The sequence below is a fragment of the Catharus ustulatus genome, chromosome 6 (assembly GCF_009819885.2).
Source record: "Catharus ustulatus isolate bCatUst1 chromosome 6, bCatUst1.pri.v2, whole genome shotgun sequence".
NCBI lineage: Eukaryota > Metazoa > Chordata > Aves > Passeriformes > Turdidae > Catharus > Catharus ustulatus.
Genome location: NC_046226.1, coordinates 6,110,927 through 6,126,186, shown reverse-complemented (window position 1 = coordinate 6,126,186; position 15,260 = coordinate 6,110,927). Strand labels below are relative to the sequence as shown.

The window sequence follows — 15,260 nt, the reverse complement described above, 5'->3', positions numbered from 1 at the left end:
TCTGTGTGCAAGAAATGACATAATAAATAATAGCCAAGCTACACACAAGTTAATGAGTGCATTGAAATTATTATAAATATTAATATGCATATGCAGTTCTGCATTCATTGGGGCATGACCTGGGGCTTTACAAAGTGACTACAAAGAGATCTGTGGTGAGGTGCATCTTTGCCAGTCTGGGTGAGCCTGGGAGAGAAGAGAGGAGAGGAGGGAAGGATCTGCTCTGTTCCTCACCTCTGCCTTCTGTAACATTCCTTGTCAGCAGCTGTTCTGGGCACAACCAAGGGCATTTCCAAGGGCAATAGAAATTTTGCCATCTCCCCCAATTTTCTTTAATAAGAAAACACCAAGTCTGGAATAGATCTCATTCTTCTCTTTATTACAGCATACAAAAAAATACATCCATCTAGTGCACTCCTGAGAGCAGGACCCAACAGCCATGAGCAGGGGGCCCAGAAAACCTGGCCCGAGGTGGCTGTCCTGAGCAGCTTCCCCTCTCCTGCAGTTGGTCAATGTTCCATTACAAGGAGCAGGCAAGGAATGCAAAAAGGATCACATCAGGTGGCAGGGATCATCCCTGAAGCCAAAGGGATGTCCCCACCTAAAGGAGCTCCTGAGTTTATGACAGAAAAGTTGCAAATGGAGATAAACAGGAAAAAAGCAAACATACAAAAGCAAAACAAAAAAAACCCAAAAATGGAACCCCACAATTTTGACTATTTCAGTGACTTCACCTTGTATCGAGGTTTCTTAGATTGCTCCTAGAGCACCTCAGCTGAAAGACCTTGAGCTAAAGATTTGTTTTCCAAGCAAAGGTAAGGACCAAGTGACACACAGAGGAAGGATCCCACACAAGAGTTGTGTCAGCAGAATTCCAGAGTTTCTCATCTTATCCAGCTGGCAGGAGGAAAAACCCACTTGTCTAAACTGGGGAAACTAGTTTTATGGGAAAAAAATGTAGGCTTGAATATTGACACTAAATGTTATAATCAAAATGGCATTTAAATACTTGTGCAAATAAAACCCTGCAATAAGAGTAAAACCACAAACTTTATTAAAGTCTGGCTTTATTTTAAAAAAAATTTACAAGTGTGTTTCTTTAAGCCTCAAACGTACACAGCTGAGTTATTCACATCTTCCATTAGATGTGGCTTATTGCTTCAGCCTCCCTCAGCAAAGTGCCACATGAGTAACGAGTTTCCCCCTCCACAAGAATGTATCTACCATTTTACAAAGCTCTGGTGCAGATGGGGTTTGTTTTTTCCCTTTAACACTTCAAGGCAGCTGGTTTAGCACCAGAGGGGTGCACAGAGCAGCGAGTGCAGCGCACACGGCAGCGATCCTGCCCCACCTTTGCTGGCTTGGCTCGCTCCTCGGCCTGCTGGGTGTCCCTTGGTCACAGGCTGCTGCTCCCTGGCTAGCTGGGGTGCCAGAAGAGCCCGCTGAAGGCGTCCTGCAGGGCGCGGTGACAAGCCAGGGAGGACGTGTAGCCGCCAGCCAGGTCCTGCGGAGAGGCGGCCCTGACGTGGGTGAGGTACCTGCAGCAAGAGCAGAGTTATTTCAGAGCAGAGGAAACAATCCAACACCCCTGCAGCTCACAGGGCAGCTGAGGCTGTTTTATAGGAGAAAGCACAGAGATGGAGCTCCCCATTGGACACATCAGGATAAAACTTCCATGAGTTGGAGCAATGGGGCACTTCAGCCAGGCTGCCCCAAGCAGTGCTCTGGTGGCACAGGGCTCAGGGCACCCAGGGCTTTGTGCTCTCTGTGCCTGCTCTGGGGTGGTTCCTCTCCCCACTCCCACAGGTCCTGCCAAGACAAGGACACCACAGAAGCTTTCCTGCACTCCCACAGGACCAGGAAGGTTTCACCTCTGCCACTTAATGCCACACTCCCCCAAGCTGTCTGTGCCAGCTGCTCCAATGAGCACAGGGCTGAGCTTCCTCTGCCTGTGACCTGTGCCTGGAGCCCACTGACCCTGGCAATCAGACCTGTGGGAGGCCATCATCATTTTGGCTAAAGAAGGTTCTAAACTTTCCCATTAATTAGGCATCACTACTCATTTGCAGAGCCATCTAATTCTACCCCAAACCTTCCAGAGTGTTGAGTTGACATGGAAATACGAGTTGACATGGAAGCAGGAGTTGATATGGAAACACAAACACACTGCCTGTGCTGGCACTGCCACTCTTGGCTCCTTCCAAGGGCTCCACCCCACCACACACGCCGAGAGCTCCTGGTAAAGCATGGCTTCATCCCACACTGTAACCCCACAGCTCCTGCACCCCATCAGACAGGTACAAGACAGATTCTCCACTGGTTTTGCACCAAAACCCCATCAGATAGATCCACACACAAGAACCATCTTCACTCCTGACCACCAGACACAGCCCCATAAACATCAAGTGCTTTCCACAGCCCCGCGCTTCAGCTGCTGTTTTGATTCCTCACTTGGTACATGCTGCTCCTGGGAAGGTTGAGTCATTCCACCTCTGGCTTGGCAATCCAAGCATAAACTTGCAAAATGCACACAGCCTTTTATAATGTTATCCTGAGAAACCTAAAACAGCTGCACTTTTGGCAGGAAAATACAGGACCACCAGTAAAATATCCAAAACAGTTGCATCTTTTAATTTATGACTGTACACTGTTTCCATAAAGAGTATATAAAACAGGTCAGATTTTATAGGTAAGATGTAATAAACAGTCATACCCATTGATGCCATAAAAGCATAGAAAGAGATTACTGAGAAATAATTAATTACAGTTTTAAAAACTGTATTTCTTGCACCTAATAACAGTTCACAGACATGAGCAATGTTTCTCAGGGATTCTTGGTGAGATGCTGAAGCTGAGACTGAATTTAACTCCTGTGACCGAGCTGAGGTGTTTTGTACCAAACTGTGACAGAATCTGGCCCTCACTGCCAGATACTGGTTCCCATCAGCACAGACACAGGCAGGAGAGCACAAAATAATAATAAAATAAACCCTTTTAATAGTGCTCAGTCCAAAAGAATCTACAAACACAGCAACAAAGTTTGTCCCATCTCTTAATTTGCAAGGGGAGGTAGTCTGCACAGAGCTCCTGGTTTGTGGCAGAAGGCATTTATGGGTTTCAATTTTTTTTTTAACATTCCTGTTACTTGTCCCTTAGTATTTTAAGAGGAAGATCTCATCCTTCCCGAAGGACTTTTAAAACTGCTGTGGGAAACAGGAGCTCCTTTCCCCAGCCAGGAATGATGGGCACTGACAACAACAAATAATTTCCTTCAAAACGTTGGTGTGAAACTACCTCGACCCTCCAAAACAGAGAGTCTTATAAAAATCAGTTCCCATCTTGGACTTCACTTCTATCATATTTATTTCATTGCACAACTTCATTTTCCTCTCATGCATGAAACAGTCCAGTGAAAATGGGATTATTTTACATTTCATTATTAACAAAGGTTGGTTGTGTCTTTCTCATTACTTTTCTTATCTTCTCTTGCGCGTATATCACTGAAAGGAGAAAAACAATCTATTGTCTCCCTTTTTCTGAGACATCTGAAATTGGAGCATTAGTTTCATAAGACAACCTGACTCCCAGTCGCTGCAGCACTGGCAGTTAATTGGGAGGTGATCTCTGAAGCAATACAAAACCACTGCCAAAAAGGCCCCCATCGACTTTTACTGCACAACCTGCCCTAATTCTCCTCACTCCTGTGAAACGAGCACAGCCCGCTGCTGGCTGTCAAGTGAGGTCTTTATTTTCTTGTTAAGTATCTGAACTTACTGCTCTTGACCCATTTAATTACTGTGGTACACCAGGCAATTGCAAAGAATCTGCCACGCTGAAGCCACACAATGAGAAGCGAATGTTTTTTGCCGGCTTTTCCACACCGGTCCCCATCTGTGCTGCCTGATTCCAGCCATCCCCTCCACAGGAGAATCTCTCTGAACTGGATTCCTGGGGTTTCTGGCAGAGGTCAGTACATCTTTTCATGTACACCTTTACAACAGCAGCAGGAAGAAGAGCTTGCCAAGTTTTATTTCCAAAAAGCCGAGCTCCGTTAGGTCTTGGGACCTGGAGGTAATTGCTCTCACTAGTTAGCAAATTCCAGCACACTGGGTCTGTTTTTCATAGGTTTATTTTAAGTACCTGTAAATCTTATAAGCAAAAACCAGGAAAAAGAGGTTTGCTTTTTCTGGTGCACAGTTTTTTAATGTAACTTGTTTTTACTGAGGGCAGACTAAACTCTGAAGTTAAATAAAGCCTGCACTATTATTTCTGAGCAGGGCTGAAGGGCTGTGTGTTCCCTGGCCCACCTTTTCACACTTCCCATTCCCAGCAATGCCTATGCTCTGCTTCAGGCTCTGCCCAAACAAGCCCCCTTTCCCTGGATGTTGATCTTCCCCGTTAACCTTTCACATCAGTCACAGCACATCGTATTTTGTTCTTCACGAGCCTTGGGGGGCTCATTCCTGACTTCAGCTTCTCATCACCATGGACGGGGGGGAAGGAAAAAAACCTAAAAACCCCTCCTGTATTGAAGGGAAGAGGTGTAATTCACAGCCTTGGTGGGGAGGCTCAGAATCAAGCTGGTTGTTCCTGGGAGGGTTTTCTTCATGTTTTCTCTTTTCCCTAGGGTGGGTCACAAGCACTTCACCAGGAGAGGCCAGGACTGGCTCAGCGTGGCAGCAGATGTGAGCTGATCCCCCTGTGCCTCCCCAGCACAGCCCAGGAGCCCCAGTCCCCCTGGCACTGCTCCTGCTGAGAGCCAGAGGACCCACCAGCAGCTCAGCAACACCCAGGGCACTGGCAAACATCCCCTCAGTGCTCAGCAGGGTGGTCTTGTCCCAGAGAAATTTGGGAAAGACGTCAGAAACAATCAGAGAGAAGGGAGAAACAGCACAATCAAACCTGGCTAAAATAAACACCAACCAAAAACCAAACAAAGCTAAAATCTCCTCACCTAAACAAACAAAAAGAACCAAACATACAACCAACAAGCCCAAACCCCACAGTAAGTCCCTTCACCCACCCAGCTGAAAGCTAGGGATTGTTTCACACAATCTTCCCTGCTACCCAACATAAATACACTCCCAGGGGTGTTTCTGCAGATGCACCATTTAAGAGATACTTTTGGAATAACTGTGTATTTGGCAGACAGATTTTTTTTTACCTGTTAGGTACCTCATGGGAGTGAAGAAAAGAAAAATCATTCACAAGTTGTTTGACAGGAGGAAAAAAAAAGGAGCTATTCAATTCTATTCCACAGAGTAGATTTACTGCTTATCTGATTATCCACAGTATCCAAGACAGAAAGTAATGGGGCAGACATTAGATCTGGGAAATTTTCCAGATTCATCATTTAAATAATAAATAGTGGTTGCATAAAGCAAGCAAAATACTCCAGTCTGGAAAACTGTGTGAAGCAAAGCAAGGCAGTAGCACAGGCTGCTGCATTCCTGACCCTTTGTGGAGACAGCACTTTCATTGGATTTACCAATCCCTAAGATGAACTATTGCTGTGTTACTCAGGGTGAGCTGCAGAGACTGGGTCTTGTCAGAGGAGAGAGGCAGGTAAGGAGCTGGATTGTGTCTGGCTTCTGCTGAGGAATCTGTGGCCTGGGTGACTCTCCAGTCCCTGAGCAGGTACAAACTGAGCTCCTCTGCTCAGCTCTGTTTTCCCAGTCAGCTCTACCACAGTGGGTCATGCAGCCAAACAGAATTTGTTTATTAAATGAGCTGAGTTCATTGCTGTTCTCCATTCACCAGCCCCAGGAAATGCATTTGGGAACAGGTCTTCATTGGGTGTTACTCAAATATGGTGTGGTTCTGCCTCTCTCACACTAATGTGACACAAGGCACAAAGCTGGTACTCAAATCCAGAATAGCAATTCATCATTCCAGGGAGTAGCTACAAACTTGATCCTCAAATTAGAAAAAACCAAAACCAAACAGACTTTCATCCATTTTTGCAGACACTATTTGGGCAGTATGATTGTATTTAGATGTTAAACCCACCAGCTATGACTGGGATCAGAAGATCCTGCTGAACTCCAGCCAACACAGCCTGTTCTGACACAGAATTCAAGTTTAATGCAGCCATGAGCTCAGCAAGGGCTCCTCGTGAGCCCAACCCCTCCTTGCCCAAGGTGACACTGCCAGCCCTGACAGCAGCCACTCCTCTCCTCCACCCTCCAGACCACACAGACAAAATGGGAAAAAAAATCTATTTAACAGTTGCAATCACTGAAGGAGTTCTGTTATTTGTTTGGGGTTTTTTTCAATGCTGCTCTGTATACAATTCAGCAATCAGTGTGGATGTCAAACAGGGCAAAGCATGATGAGGTTCAAATATGGCAGAGAGATGAAGAATACATTTTCATGCACATTTTCATTTCAGATTATGACTGAACACAGCCCATAGTGCAGGGGTACAAGGAAAAGTCACTCTAAATACCACAAGAGAGTTTTGCCTGCTAAAAAATCCTGCCAAAGACAAGTGACCCAGCACAGACACTGCCCCTGCAGCCCCAGCAATCCCACCTGCACACAGCACTGCTGTGCACATTCAGCTTAGTAAGGCAGGCTCTTTTGTTATTATTAATAGCCCTGTGCTGCTTCCTAAGGGCTTAGTGAGCAGAAATTGCTCTCTGAGGTGTCAGATGAATGCCAGACCCTTCTCCATGCCACAAACTTGTTCAGCCCATTTCACTCAGCCATGCCCCAGGACCTGCCTCAGAACCATCGCTTACTCATCACAATTCTGATTTCCAGCAAGGAAAGTTAGTGCTTTCACCTTGCAATAAATTCTGCAAAAGAAGATGCCTTCTGTCACTGATGGATCTTTTTTTTGTTACAGTTAAGGATTAAGAAAAAACATAATTGAGAGTTTAAGCTCCTAAAACTTTTATTTCTCTGCTTCAGGTTTTCTGAGTGAAGAACTGTTCTACCAGAAATAAACTTTCCCAGTAGAAAAGACAGGAAATGCCCCAACCCAGCAAATCAATAGAAGAAATATAGGACTCCTAGTGATTCTTTTTAACCTCTTCCATCTGCTTTTTCTAAACAGCAATTTGTTTCAAACACTGTCAGAGTTTTCTCAGGGCAGGAGCATGTGTAAATTGTGTGCGGTGAAACAAAGTACTTTAAAATTAAAACAAAACAGCACACCACAGCACACCTCAGCTAAGATGGAACAGGACAGGGTTCTGCTACCAGACACTGAAAGGGGCAAAAAAAAAAAAAAAGCCTCAAGATGTGATATTAGCTATGATACTGCTGTCACTGCTAAAGCCAGTTCTGACTCCAAAGGTAAAAATTAGTGATGAGTTATTTCCCTCTCTTTCCCCCCATCCTCTTCTGCCTTATAATGTCCTTTATAAAAAAGGCAAACATTTTGGGTTGTGGAAATCCAAAGCCACCAGTGTCTGCTGCAACAGTGACCCAGCACATCCTGGGGTTCAGTGCTCCCTCCCAGCCAGCTGCTGCAGTGACCAATAAAGGAATTTCCAAGGATTTAACATAAAAATGACAGAACTTTTATTTGATGTTTCACACAAACTGTTTCCTCTGTTAATGGTGAAACACATACATGATCTGTAAGAATTATCTAATGACCCATCTCAGAGAATTTATTACAGATTACCTGAACTGGTGAGTGCAGTTGTGAACCCTGGAGCAAAAAAATCTCTAAATGCAAAGGCCCAAAGTCACAGAAGCCCTCCTCGGTGGGGGAAGAGAACAGAATCAGATTTTCCCATACTACTTTCCCTAAAAACTTCCTCTTTTGGTGATGAAATCCAGAGTCCAGAGACCAAACATTTCCACTGAAAAGCTAATACATTGGGGGGTAGAATGGAGGGAAATTTCCTTATGACCTTCAGTGCTCCTCATAAAAAACCCAGCTCTTCTACTGGTAAAAAAAGAATTTTAAAGGAAGAAAAGTTTTAGAGAGCACCTGGTTCTCCAGCATTTTCCCAGCACTCCTATTCTACTGTTGCCCTGGTTTTTAAATAGATGTGAGACCAGACTCAGGTACTTGCATTTATTTAACACATAAACATTTGCTTTTGGAGTAACTGAGAAGCCAGTGCTGTTGCCTTGAGGTAAGATGAAAAGCTACAGAGAAATTGAGATCAAAGGAAAAGGAGAAATGCCTTCCGCCTCCCAGAAACTGATATAATTTTAAAAGAAGTGGATGTTTTAAAGTGTAAAGACAGGAAACTAACAATGAAAAAGGTTTTATAGAATAAAGGAAGCTTTGTACTCCTCTGCCCTGATATGCATTTTGCACATTTCCTCTGCTACAAGCTGGATGCAGCCCTGGGACAGGACCTGCAGGCACTGCCAAAAAAAGGAGGTTTGGACAATTCCAGTCCCTCTGCAGGGCCCTACCCAAGAAGGCAACACCTTGATAAGAAAAGTCTATAAACTCCAAATACAATGGACTACAGGACTTTGAGACTGTCAACTTAAAGCACTGTAAACTGTAGATATAAAAACTTGAAATGGGACATAAACCCCTTAAATGGTGCAAGCTGACCTATTCCTATCTTCAAAAGGAACTGTAAATCCAATTTCACCGGGAGATGTTATAAATGTTAACAAGTTAAATAAATCTCCTCTCTTCACTGAGGAGTTATCCATGCTAGAGATTCACATTCAGTAAGAATTCCCATGTGTAAATCCAGTGCATGTTTGAGAAACACATTCTGCCCCTCACATGAGCCCACAATTAAGAGTGGGTGTCTGCATATGCCCTTTGATAAAAATCAAATGCTACATTTAATCAGTTTCTCTTAACATTTGATCAGGCAGCATCACTGCAGACAAGGTATAACAGTTCCAGCCTTAGAAAATGTCAATACCAGTGCAAGAGAGCAGCCAGTGCTGTCTTTGGAGCACTCAGTGATTCTGAGCTAATGTGGGAAATCTTGAACACAATTTCAAAAGTTAAAGTGATGACAGAGGTCATCTTGTTTTGTTGGGGTTTTTTTTTTTTACTTGAAAAGAAAAACAAGCAGCCCTGAAGCTGCTGAAGTACATCACAACCCCACTAAGGAACCCTTAGAGATAGGAGGCATATCCTAAGGCAACATGGGTTATGGGTTTCTGTGCTGTTGCAGGGTGGATTCAACACAAGGATTATCTGGAAGCTCTATTTTAGCACACAGCTGCCTATTTTAAAATAAAAACAGGAAATGGAAAGCAGAACCTGCAAATACACAAATCCTTTGCAAGCAAAGGAAAACTAAAGGTTATGCCAGTTATTTTTGGTCATGTGTTTCAGCTCTATAAAGGATATTTTATACAAACTCTATGCTGACTTCTCTTTCTTCAGTTGTTGGGGGGCTTCCTCACATCTCACTTTCCTCCCAGAAAAAGATTTAGCTGTTTGGATGGCTCCATACATGTCAGAGAAGAGCCATCACTGACTGTGCTGTGTAAACAGTTTGCTCCTTGTTGCTCACCACAAATCTCCACACCACACATTCCTGCCAGCTCCAAAATATGCACAGGCACTCCTGTTTGAATTAATTTTTTTTTCCTCCTTTAAATTGCAAGGATTTCTGCTTCAACTCCTTCCCAAATAGCTGCTTGGATTCCTCACCCCCATGCCCTCAGCTGTGCCAAGAGGTTAGTGTTTATTTCTAGAAGCCTGGCTCACAGGAAGCCTTCCTGTGATTTCCGTAAGCGCAGAGGGGCTGCGAGCTCTGGGATGAGCGGGGGCACCTGGTCCCCATTTGTCACCTTCCTGAGGTCACCCGCCAGCTGTCCGTCCTCTCAACACCCGCCTCAGCACCGTGCTCCAGCCATTCTGCCTTGCTCAGGTTTCCAGGTCTGCATTTCCAGATACAGTAAATCAATCAGCCCCCTCCCAAAGCGCTGCAAGAAGTGCAAGTGAAGCGCTGGAGCAGCGTGAGCTGCGCACAAGGACGCTGCACCGCGCTGCTCTGCAGGGCTGCCGGGGATCACACCCAACTGCAGAGCTGCAGATACAGCTAGGCTGGGACTAAATCAGGCTCTGCTCCTACCTGACCCCAGGAAGAACAGCATTGAACACAAGGGTCTTTTCTCAGCTGTGATACTGGATTTTTTTTTTTCTGTAACTGCAGAGAAGCTCGCTTTTTTGTGTGTTGTGGAAATGTTTTGGCATAGGCTGAGCTCCAAATTCTTCATCTTTCCCTCTGTCCTCCAACTCCACTCTTCCTCCCACACAGTGTTTAGGACAAAGGGCACGAGAAGAACATGGATGTGTTTAAATATTTATTAGAACTCTGAGGAAGTTAACCACTGTTGTGTAACTTTCTACCTAAGTCAAGACAGTTTTCATAGGTTTAGCTTTTTTATGTAAAATTGAACTTCCCCTATTCTTAAAGACACCACTGTGTCTTTCCCCAGGACTGAAGGAATGCTTCCCTGGGCTGGATTCTGGGAATACAGCATCCCTTCTGCAGGCAACAAGGGACAACAAAGCTTTTATTCTGAAAGACTCTTCTTTTGGACACACAAACTCTTCTTCTAGGATAAAAATTCCCTCTTCCTCCCACTCTGCCTTTTTTCCCTGTTCCACACACCCCACTGAGCACATGAATCCCCCAGTGCACAGCCAGAGATCCATATTGATGAACTGGGGTTTTGGGACAGCTACATGAAAGAGATTCTTCCAGCACCAGCTTCCATGTAAATTATATATCTGTAGGCAAAGGGAACCTTTTCTGGACAGGGCACCCACTCAGGAACACCTACAGAAGGAGGATGGAGATGCACAGACACTTTTTTTCCTCCCTCTTTTTAGCACATTTTGCTTGATGCACTGTTCTGAGGCAACAGATGAGGACAGGTATGATTGCACCACAGAATCATAGAATGATTTGGGATGGAAGAGACATTAAAGGTCATTCAGGACACAGGGATGTCACACACCTGCAGAGCCCAGGATGGCTCCAAGCAGACAGGAGATGTTTTAGCCCCAGGGGTGCTGGTAAGGACCTTGATTTCAGACCCAAGGCTGGAAAATGAAGTGGTGTTTAAAGTTTTTATTGCATTTAAGGACTTGTTTTAGTCCCAGCAGGGAAGAATAGAGCCCCTGGGTGATTCATGCATCAGGCACAGCAACAGGCTTTGCCCCCAAAATGAGTGCTGATGGAAAAAAATCATATGAACACAGAAAAAGTGGTTATAACCTCAGCTTTGAAATAGTTTCCCCAGTCAGAAAGTCAGTTCTGTTTTCACTGTGACACAGCATCCTCTGTTCTGAGTAGCAATGAATACACATCATATGGCAATTCCAGTTTAATATGGCTCAAACAAAACAGCACAAAAATTTTTAAAGGAGTTTTAGCTGCTGATACTGAGCAGATAAGTAAGCTGCCAAACCTAATAATTATCTCCAATGAAAAACTACAAACACTTGGTTATTCATTTCAGATAATAAGAACCCAAAGTTATTTTCTTTGGGCAGAATGTGGAAAGTGTAATTGTTGAAAGCAAATATTGCAGTTTGAACGACAGTATTTCAAGAAGATGAGATTGTTCAGGTCAAAAGAAGGTGAAAAGCAGGTCATTTCTCCTGCAGCTGACTTGTGCTCTAATGCATGAGCCCCTTGGCTGCCTCAGGTTCTGGCTGCTGGTCAGGTCAGCATTTCAGGCTGATGCTGAGGATCAGGTTTACAGCTCTCAGCCAGGCTGGCGTTTGCTCCTCAGGAAGGGCTGGAGGAGGTGGGAGGGAGCAGAGAGGGCAGGAGCTCAGAGGCTTCTCCTCAACACCACGGCTGGGTGAAGCACAAAAAGCTTCTGCCCCAGGCAGGTGCAGCTTTGGGCTGAGCTCTCAAACCCCAAGTGCAAAGGAGCTGCACAGCCCCACTCTGGCACAGGGCAGCCACAGCTCCCACAGCTGGGGGAGGAGGGAAAGGTTGCCCTGTTCTCCTGAAAATATTTTTTACAGGGGAATGAAGGGGAAAAAACTACTCCTTCAATCCTAGGCAATTTCCTCCTATCTGTCAGCATATGGTGGGAGTTATTATTATTTGGCTTCAATATAAAGCATCATTAAGACTATTTTTCAGTTTTAACAGCTTAACAATTCTATTGTGAAATCTGGGTGAAATTCTCTGGATTTTATTGTCTTTCTCTATTGTGCCCTGGTAGAATTTCTAGAGGGGAAAAATGCAGTGATGATAGGAGATCTTCATTTTACTCTTCTAAAAAGACAATGAGTTAAGTGTCTAAATTGAATCATTTTTTATATGATTTCTGTTGAATTAATTTTAATTTTCTGTTGCTTTCAGTCTAATCCAATATCCTGAAACAGCAGAAACACAGATATCAAACATGAGTTAGGCAGAACCCCTTAGTTTCACTTGGGAGAGAAAATTCCAAGAGAGTTGTTGCAGAGCAGTGACATCCACAACTGCTGAAATTCTCCATGGATTATTTGTTAACAACTTGACTCAACTTGCAAACTGCATCCCCAAAATCTGTCTCCAAAGAAGTTGTGCCTACTGACTGAACTGATTCTGAAACTGGTGCAGAAAGTGCCTTTTTAAACATCCACAGAAAGCGCCCAAAAATTAGTGAGGACTGCCAATAAGAATGCCATTTAATAAATTCTCCTGCTGAGGAGAGCTCCCAGGAACACTAGGTGGCAGAAGGCTCTGTCACATTGAGGACACCTGCAGACATACATTCACAGAGCTACTTCAGCTTGATTTTAGAAAAGCTAAGGGGAAAACAGTTGAGAGCAAAACAGTTCTAAGATCCCATTTTCCATTCATTCTTCCAGTTCTAATTCTGGCTCTGATATCCCTAGTGGACATTATTTCACCATTTAAGCTATCCCAGAATGTGAATATACTTTCTAAACCTGAACCTTCAATCACATCTTACTCAATTCAGATGAAATTCTGTATGTGACAGGTGATTCTATTAAGCTTTTATGTAATTAAAAAGAAATTCACTGTTTACAGAAATAAAAGGCCACTAGGACAAGTACAGAATAAAAACATACAACTGTGAATTACCTTGAAGCCAACTTGAAACCCAGCCTGGAGTGCTATGCAGTTCTGCAAACACACTTCTGCAGCTGAAAGAAAATCAACAACCTACAAACAAACTCATTCAAAACTGCTCAAGACTCAGTGTGGAAAAGATCTGATAAGAATGGCAGCTGCTCCCTCATGGAGCTGCATTTTCAGGAATAGTTTTGTAACTACATGCAAAATTCAACTGCTTGTTTCTAGTTTGACATATTTAACCCTTTAAAAAACGTGCTCCATTTTCTTTTATTCTGGCCCCTCTCTTTTCAACTCCCCTAAGTTTCTCTCTCATTCTGTATAAATCAAATAAAGAGGTGCCCCTGCCCTGGTGATGTTAGAAGGAAGCTGTAAACACAGAGAGGGAAAGTGAAAGCCAAGCACTGTCTAAATGCTGAGAAACAAAAGGCAGCAGGAGGAGAATGACACTCATGTTTCCTTAGACATCTAAGTTTGAGTTGACAGCAAGGATTTCTCTGAGGTGCCCATGGCTGCTCTGCTTTTCCACTTCCCAAGCAGTGACACCCCACTCCTGCAGCACTTGAGGGGTGCTCCCCCAAGTGTGGCTGCTGCCAGCACAGAGCTCAGTGCATTGTGGAGGGTTATTCTGCACCTCCAGCCAAGGAGGCTGTTTGTGTTTAAATATAGTATATTTTATCATTCACAGGTGTCAGCAGTGGAAATTGTCATCTAAGCAGGAAAAGATGCTGTTGAAGAAACAGGAGGGGTTGGTTAGAAAGTAAAAATTATTTTGGCCGTGACAACTCCTCTCACTGCCCATTTTGAGGGTAAGGGATCACGCCACCCATTGCAAATTACTGCCTGAGAGTCAGAAAAATCAATAGTAGGTAGGAAAGCCGACTTGCCAAGGCTACAGCCACTGCCAGCAGATTATTAATGCATCTGTCTGCATTCTTTAATGTTTCCTAAGAAGCAACTATGTTAACTGAAAAGGTGTGACGTGTCACCAGCCCTTCTCTTCTCTCCTCTTCATTTTCTCTCTATATTAAAACCTTGGCTACCAAAGAAAACAATCATGTTTCACCTCATCTTTTCCCAGCTTTTCTGAAGTTCAGTTCCTGCTCTAGAGCAATATATACAGTCTAAGTACTACCCCTGACAAGCTGTTTGACAGCCCTAAGTTGCACATCTATTTTACTCCCAGAGCCTTGGAGTTGGTAGGGCTTAGATGGGAAATGGAGGCCAATTAAAATAAACACAGACAATATCAATGAATTCTTCAGAAAGGCACAAGACAAGCAAAATGAAACACTACTGGCTTTTGCCCACAGTTAGAATTCAGCTCATCTCACAGGCTGAATGCTCTGGCTGAGGTCCAGAAAGACACTTAAGCACATGTCTTATTTTAAGCATGTGAGCAGCCTCATTGATTTTTCACTCATGCCAGGAAGAATATTCAATGCGCTTAAAGTTAAGCACATTGTTAAGTGCCTTCCTGGACCAAGGCCAGGCTATTTAGCCCTTGCAAGAGTTAGTCTAGAGAACATTTACCATTATTTTAACTTCTCAAGACTTTCTTTGAGATAAAGTTCTATGGTGTATGAAAATATTTCATTCATACGAGCAGTGACTGGCTCACAGCAACCTTCAGGGACCGAGTATTCTCCCATATCTTCTAAAGCAGTAACTGGAAGGATTAAAGATACATAAGCAAATATTCTGATAAAGAAAATTAGTTTTGAAAGGGAAGTCAGCAGTCTTACTGATTTGAAGAGCAAAAAGAGCCCCACAGTCAAAAGTTGACAGACATATTAATTTTCAGTGAAAACTAATAAAGTCATTTGCCAATGTCCCATTCCAATACCAAGTCCTGTGCAGGAACTTTGAAAAGCAAGCTAATTGTTGACTGAAATTAATTATCACAATAAGCACACATTCAATTCTATTTTCCCTTTTTCCTTTTACATGGAGTTAAATACAAAATTCAAGGAAAGGTCTGTTAGTGCTTCCTCAAGATGAGCTCACCACATCAGAGCACTTTAGAGATCAAAGGCACTACAAACACTTTGCTCTTTGCTACAACAAAGTGATGCCATTTGCTGTGTTTGTTACAGACAATTGGATTTTTATCTGGTTGGCATTATCCAAGCTCAGTACCATACCCTGAGTAAGAGCTAGAGAAAGGTGTTTAACAGCTAATGAAAGCTGCACTGGGTCAGGTTCATGCTCCCTCCACCCCAGCCATCCCTCTCTCCAGGAGCAGAAAAGGGAGTG

The 15,260-nt window shown here is 43.7% G+C and overlaps 1 protein-coding gene across 1 annotated transcript in view; it reads right to left on the bottom strand.

The window, feature by feature from the left end:
• Nucleotides 1-358: 358 nt before the first annotated feature.
• The window catches only part of MNAT1 (MNAT1 component of CDK activating kinase), a 119,256-nt gene continuing 104,354 nt past the window's right edge, over nt 359-15,260 (bottom strand). Inside the window, exon 8 of the mRNA XM_033062360.1 lies at nt 359-1,538. Coding sequence (XP_032918251.1) covers nt 1,418-1,538 — 121 coding nt within the window. The 3' untranslated portion in view covers nt 359-1,417. The remainder of the gene's footprint in view (nt 1,539-15,260) is intronic.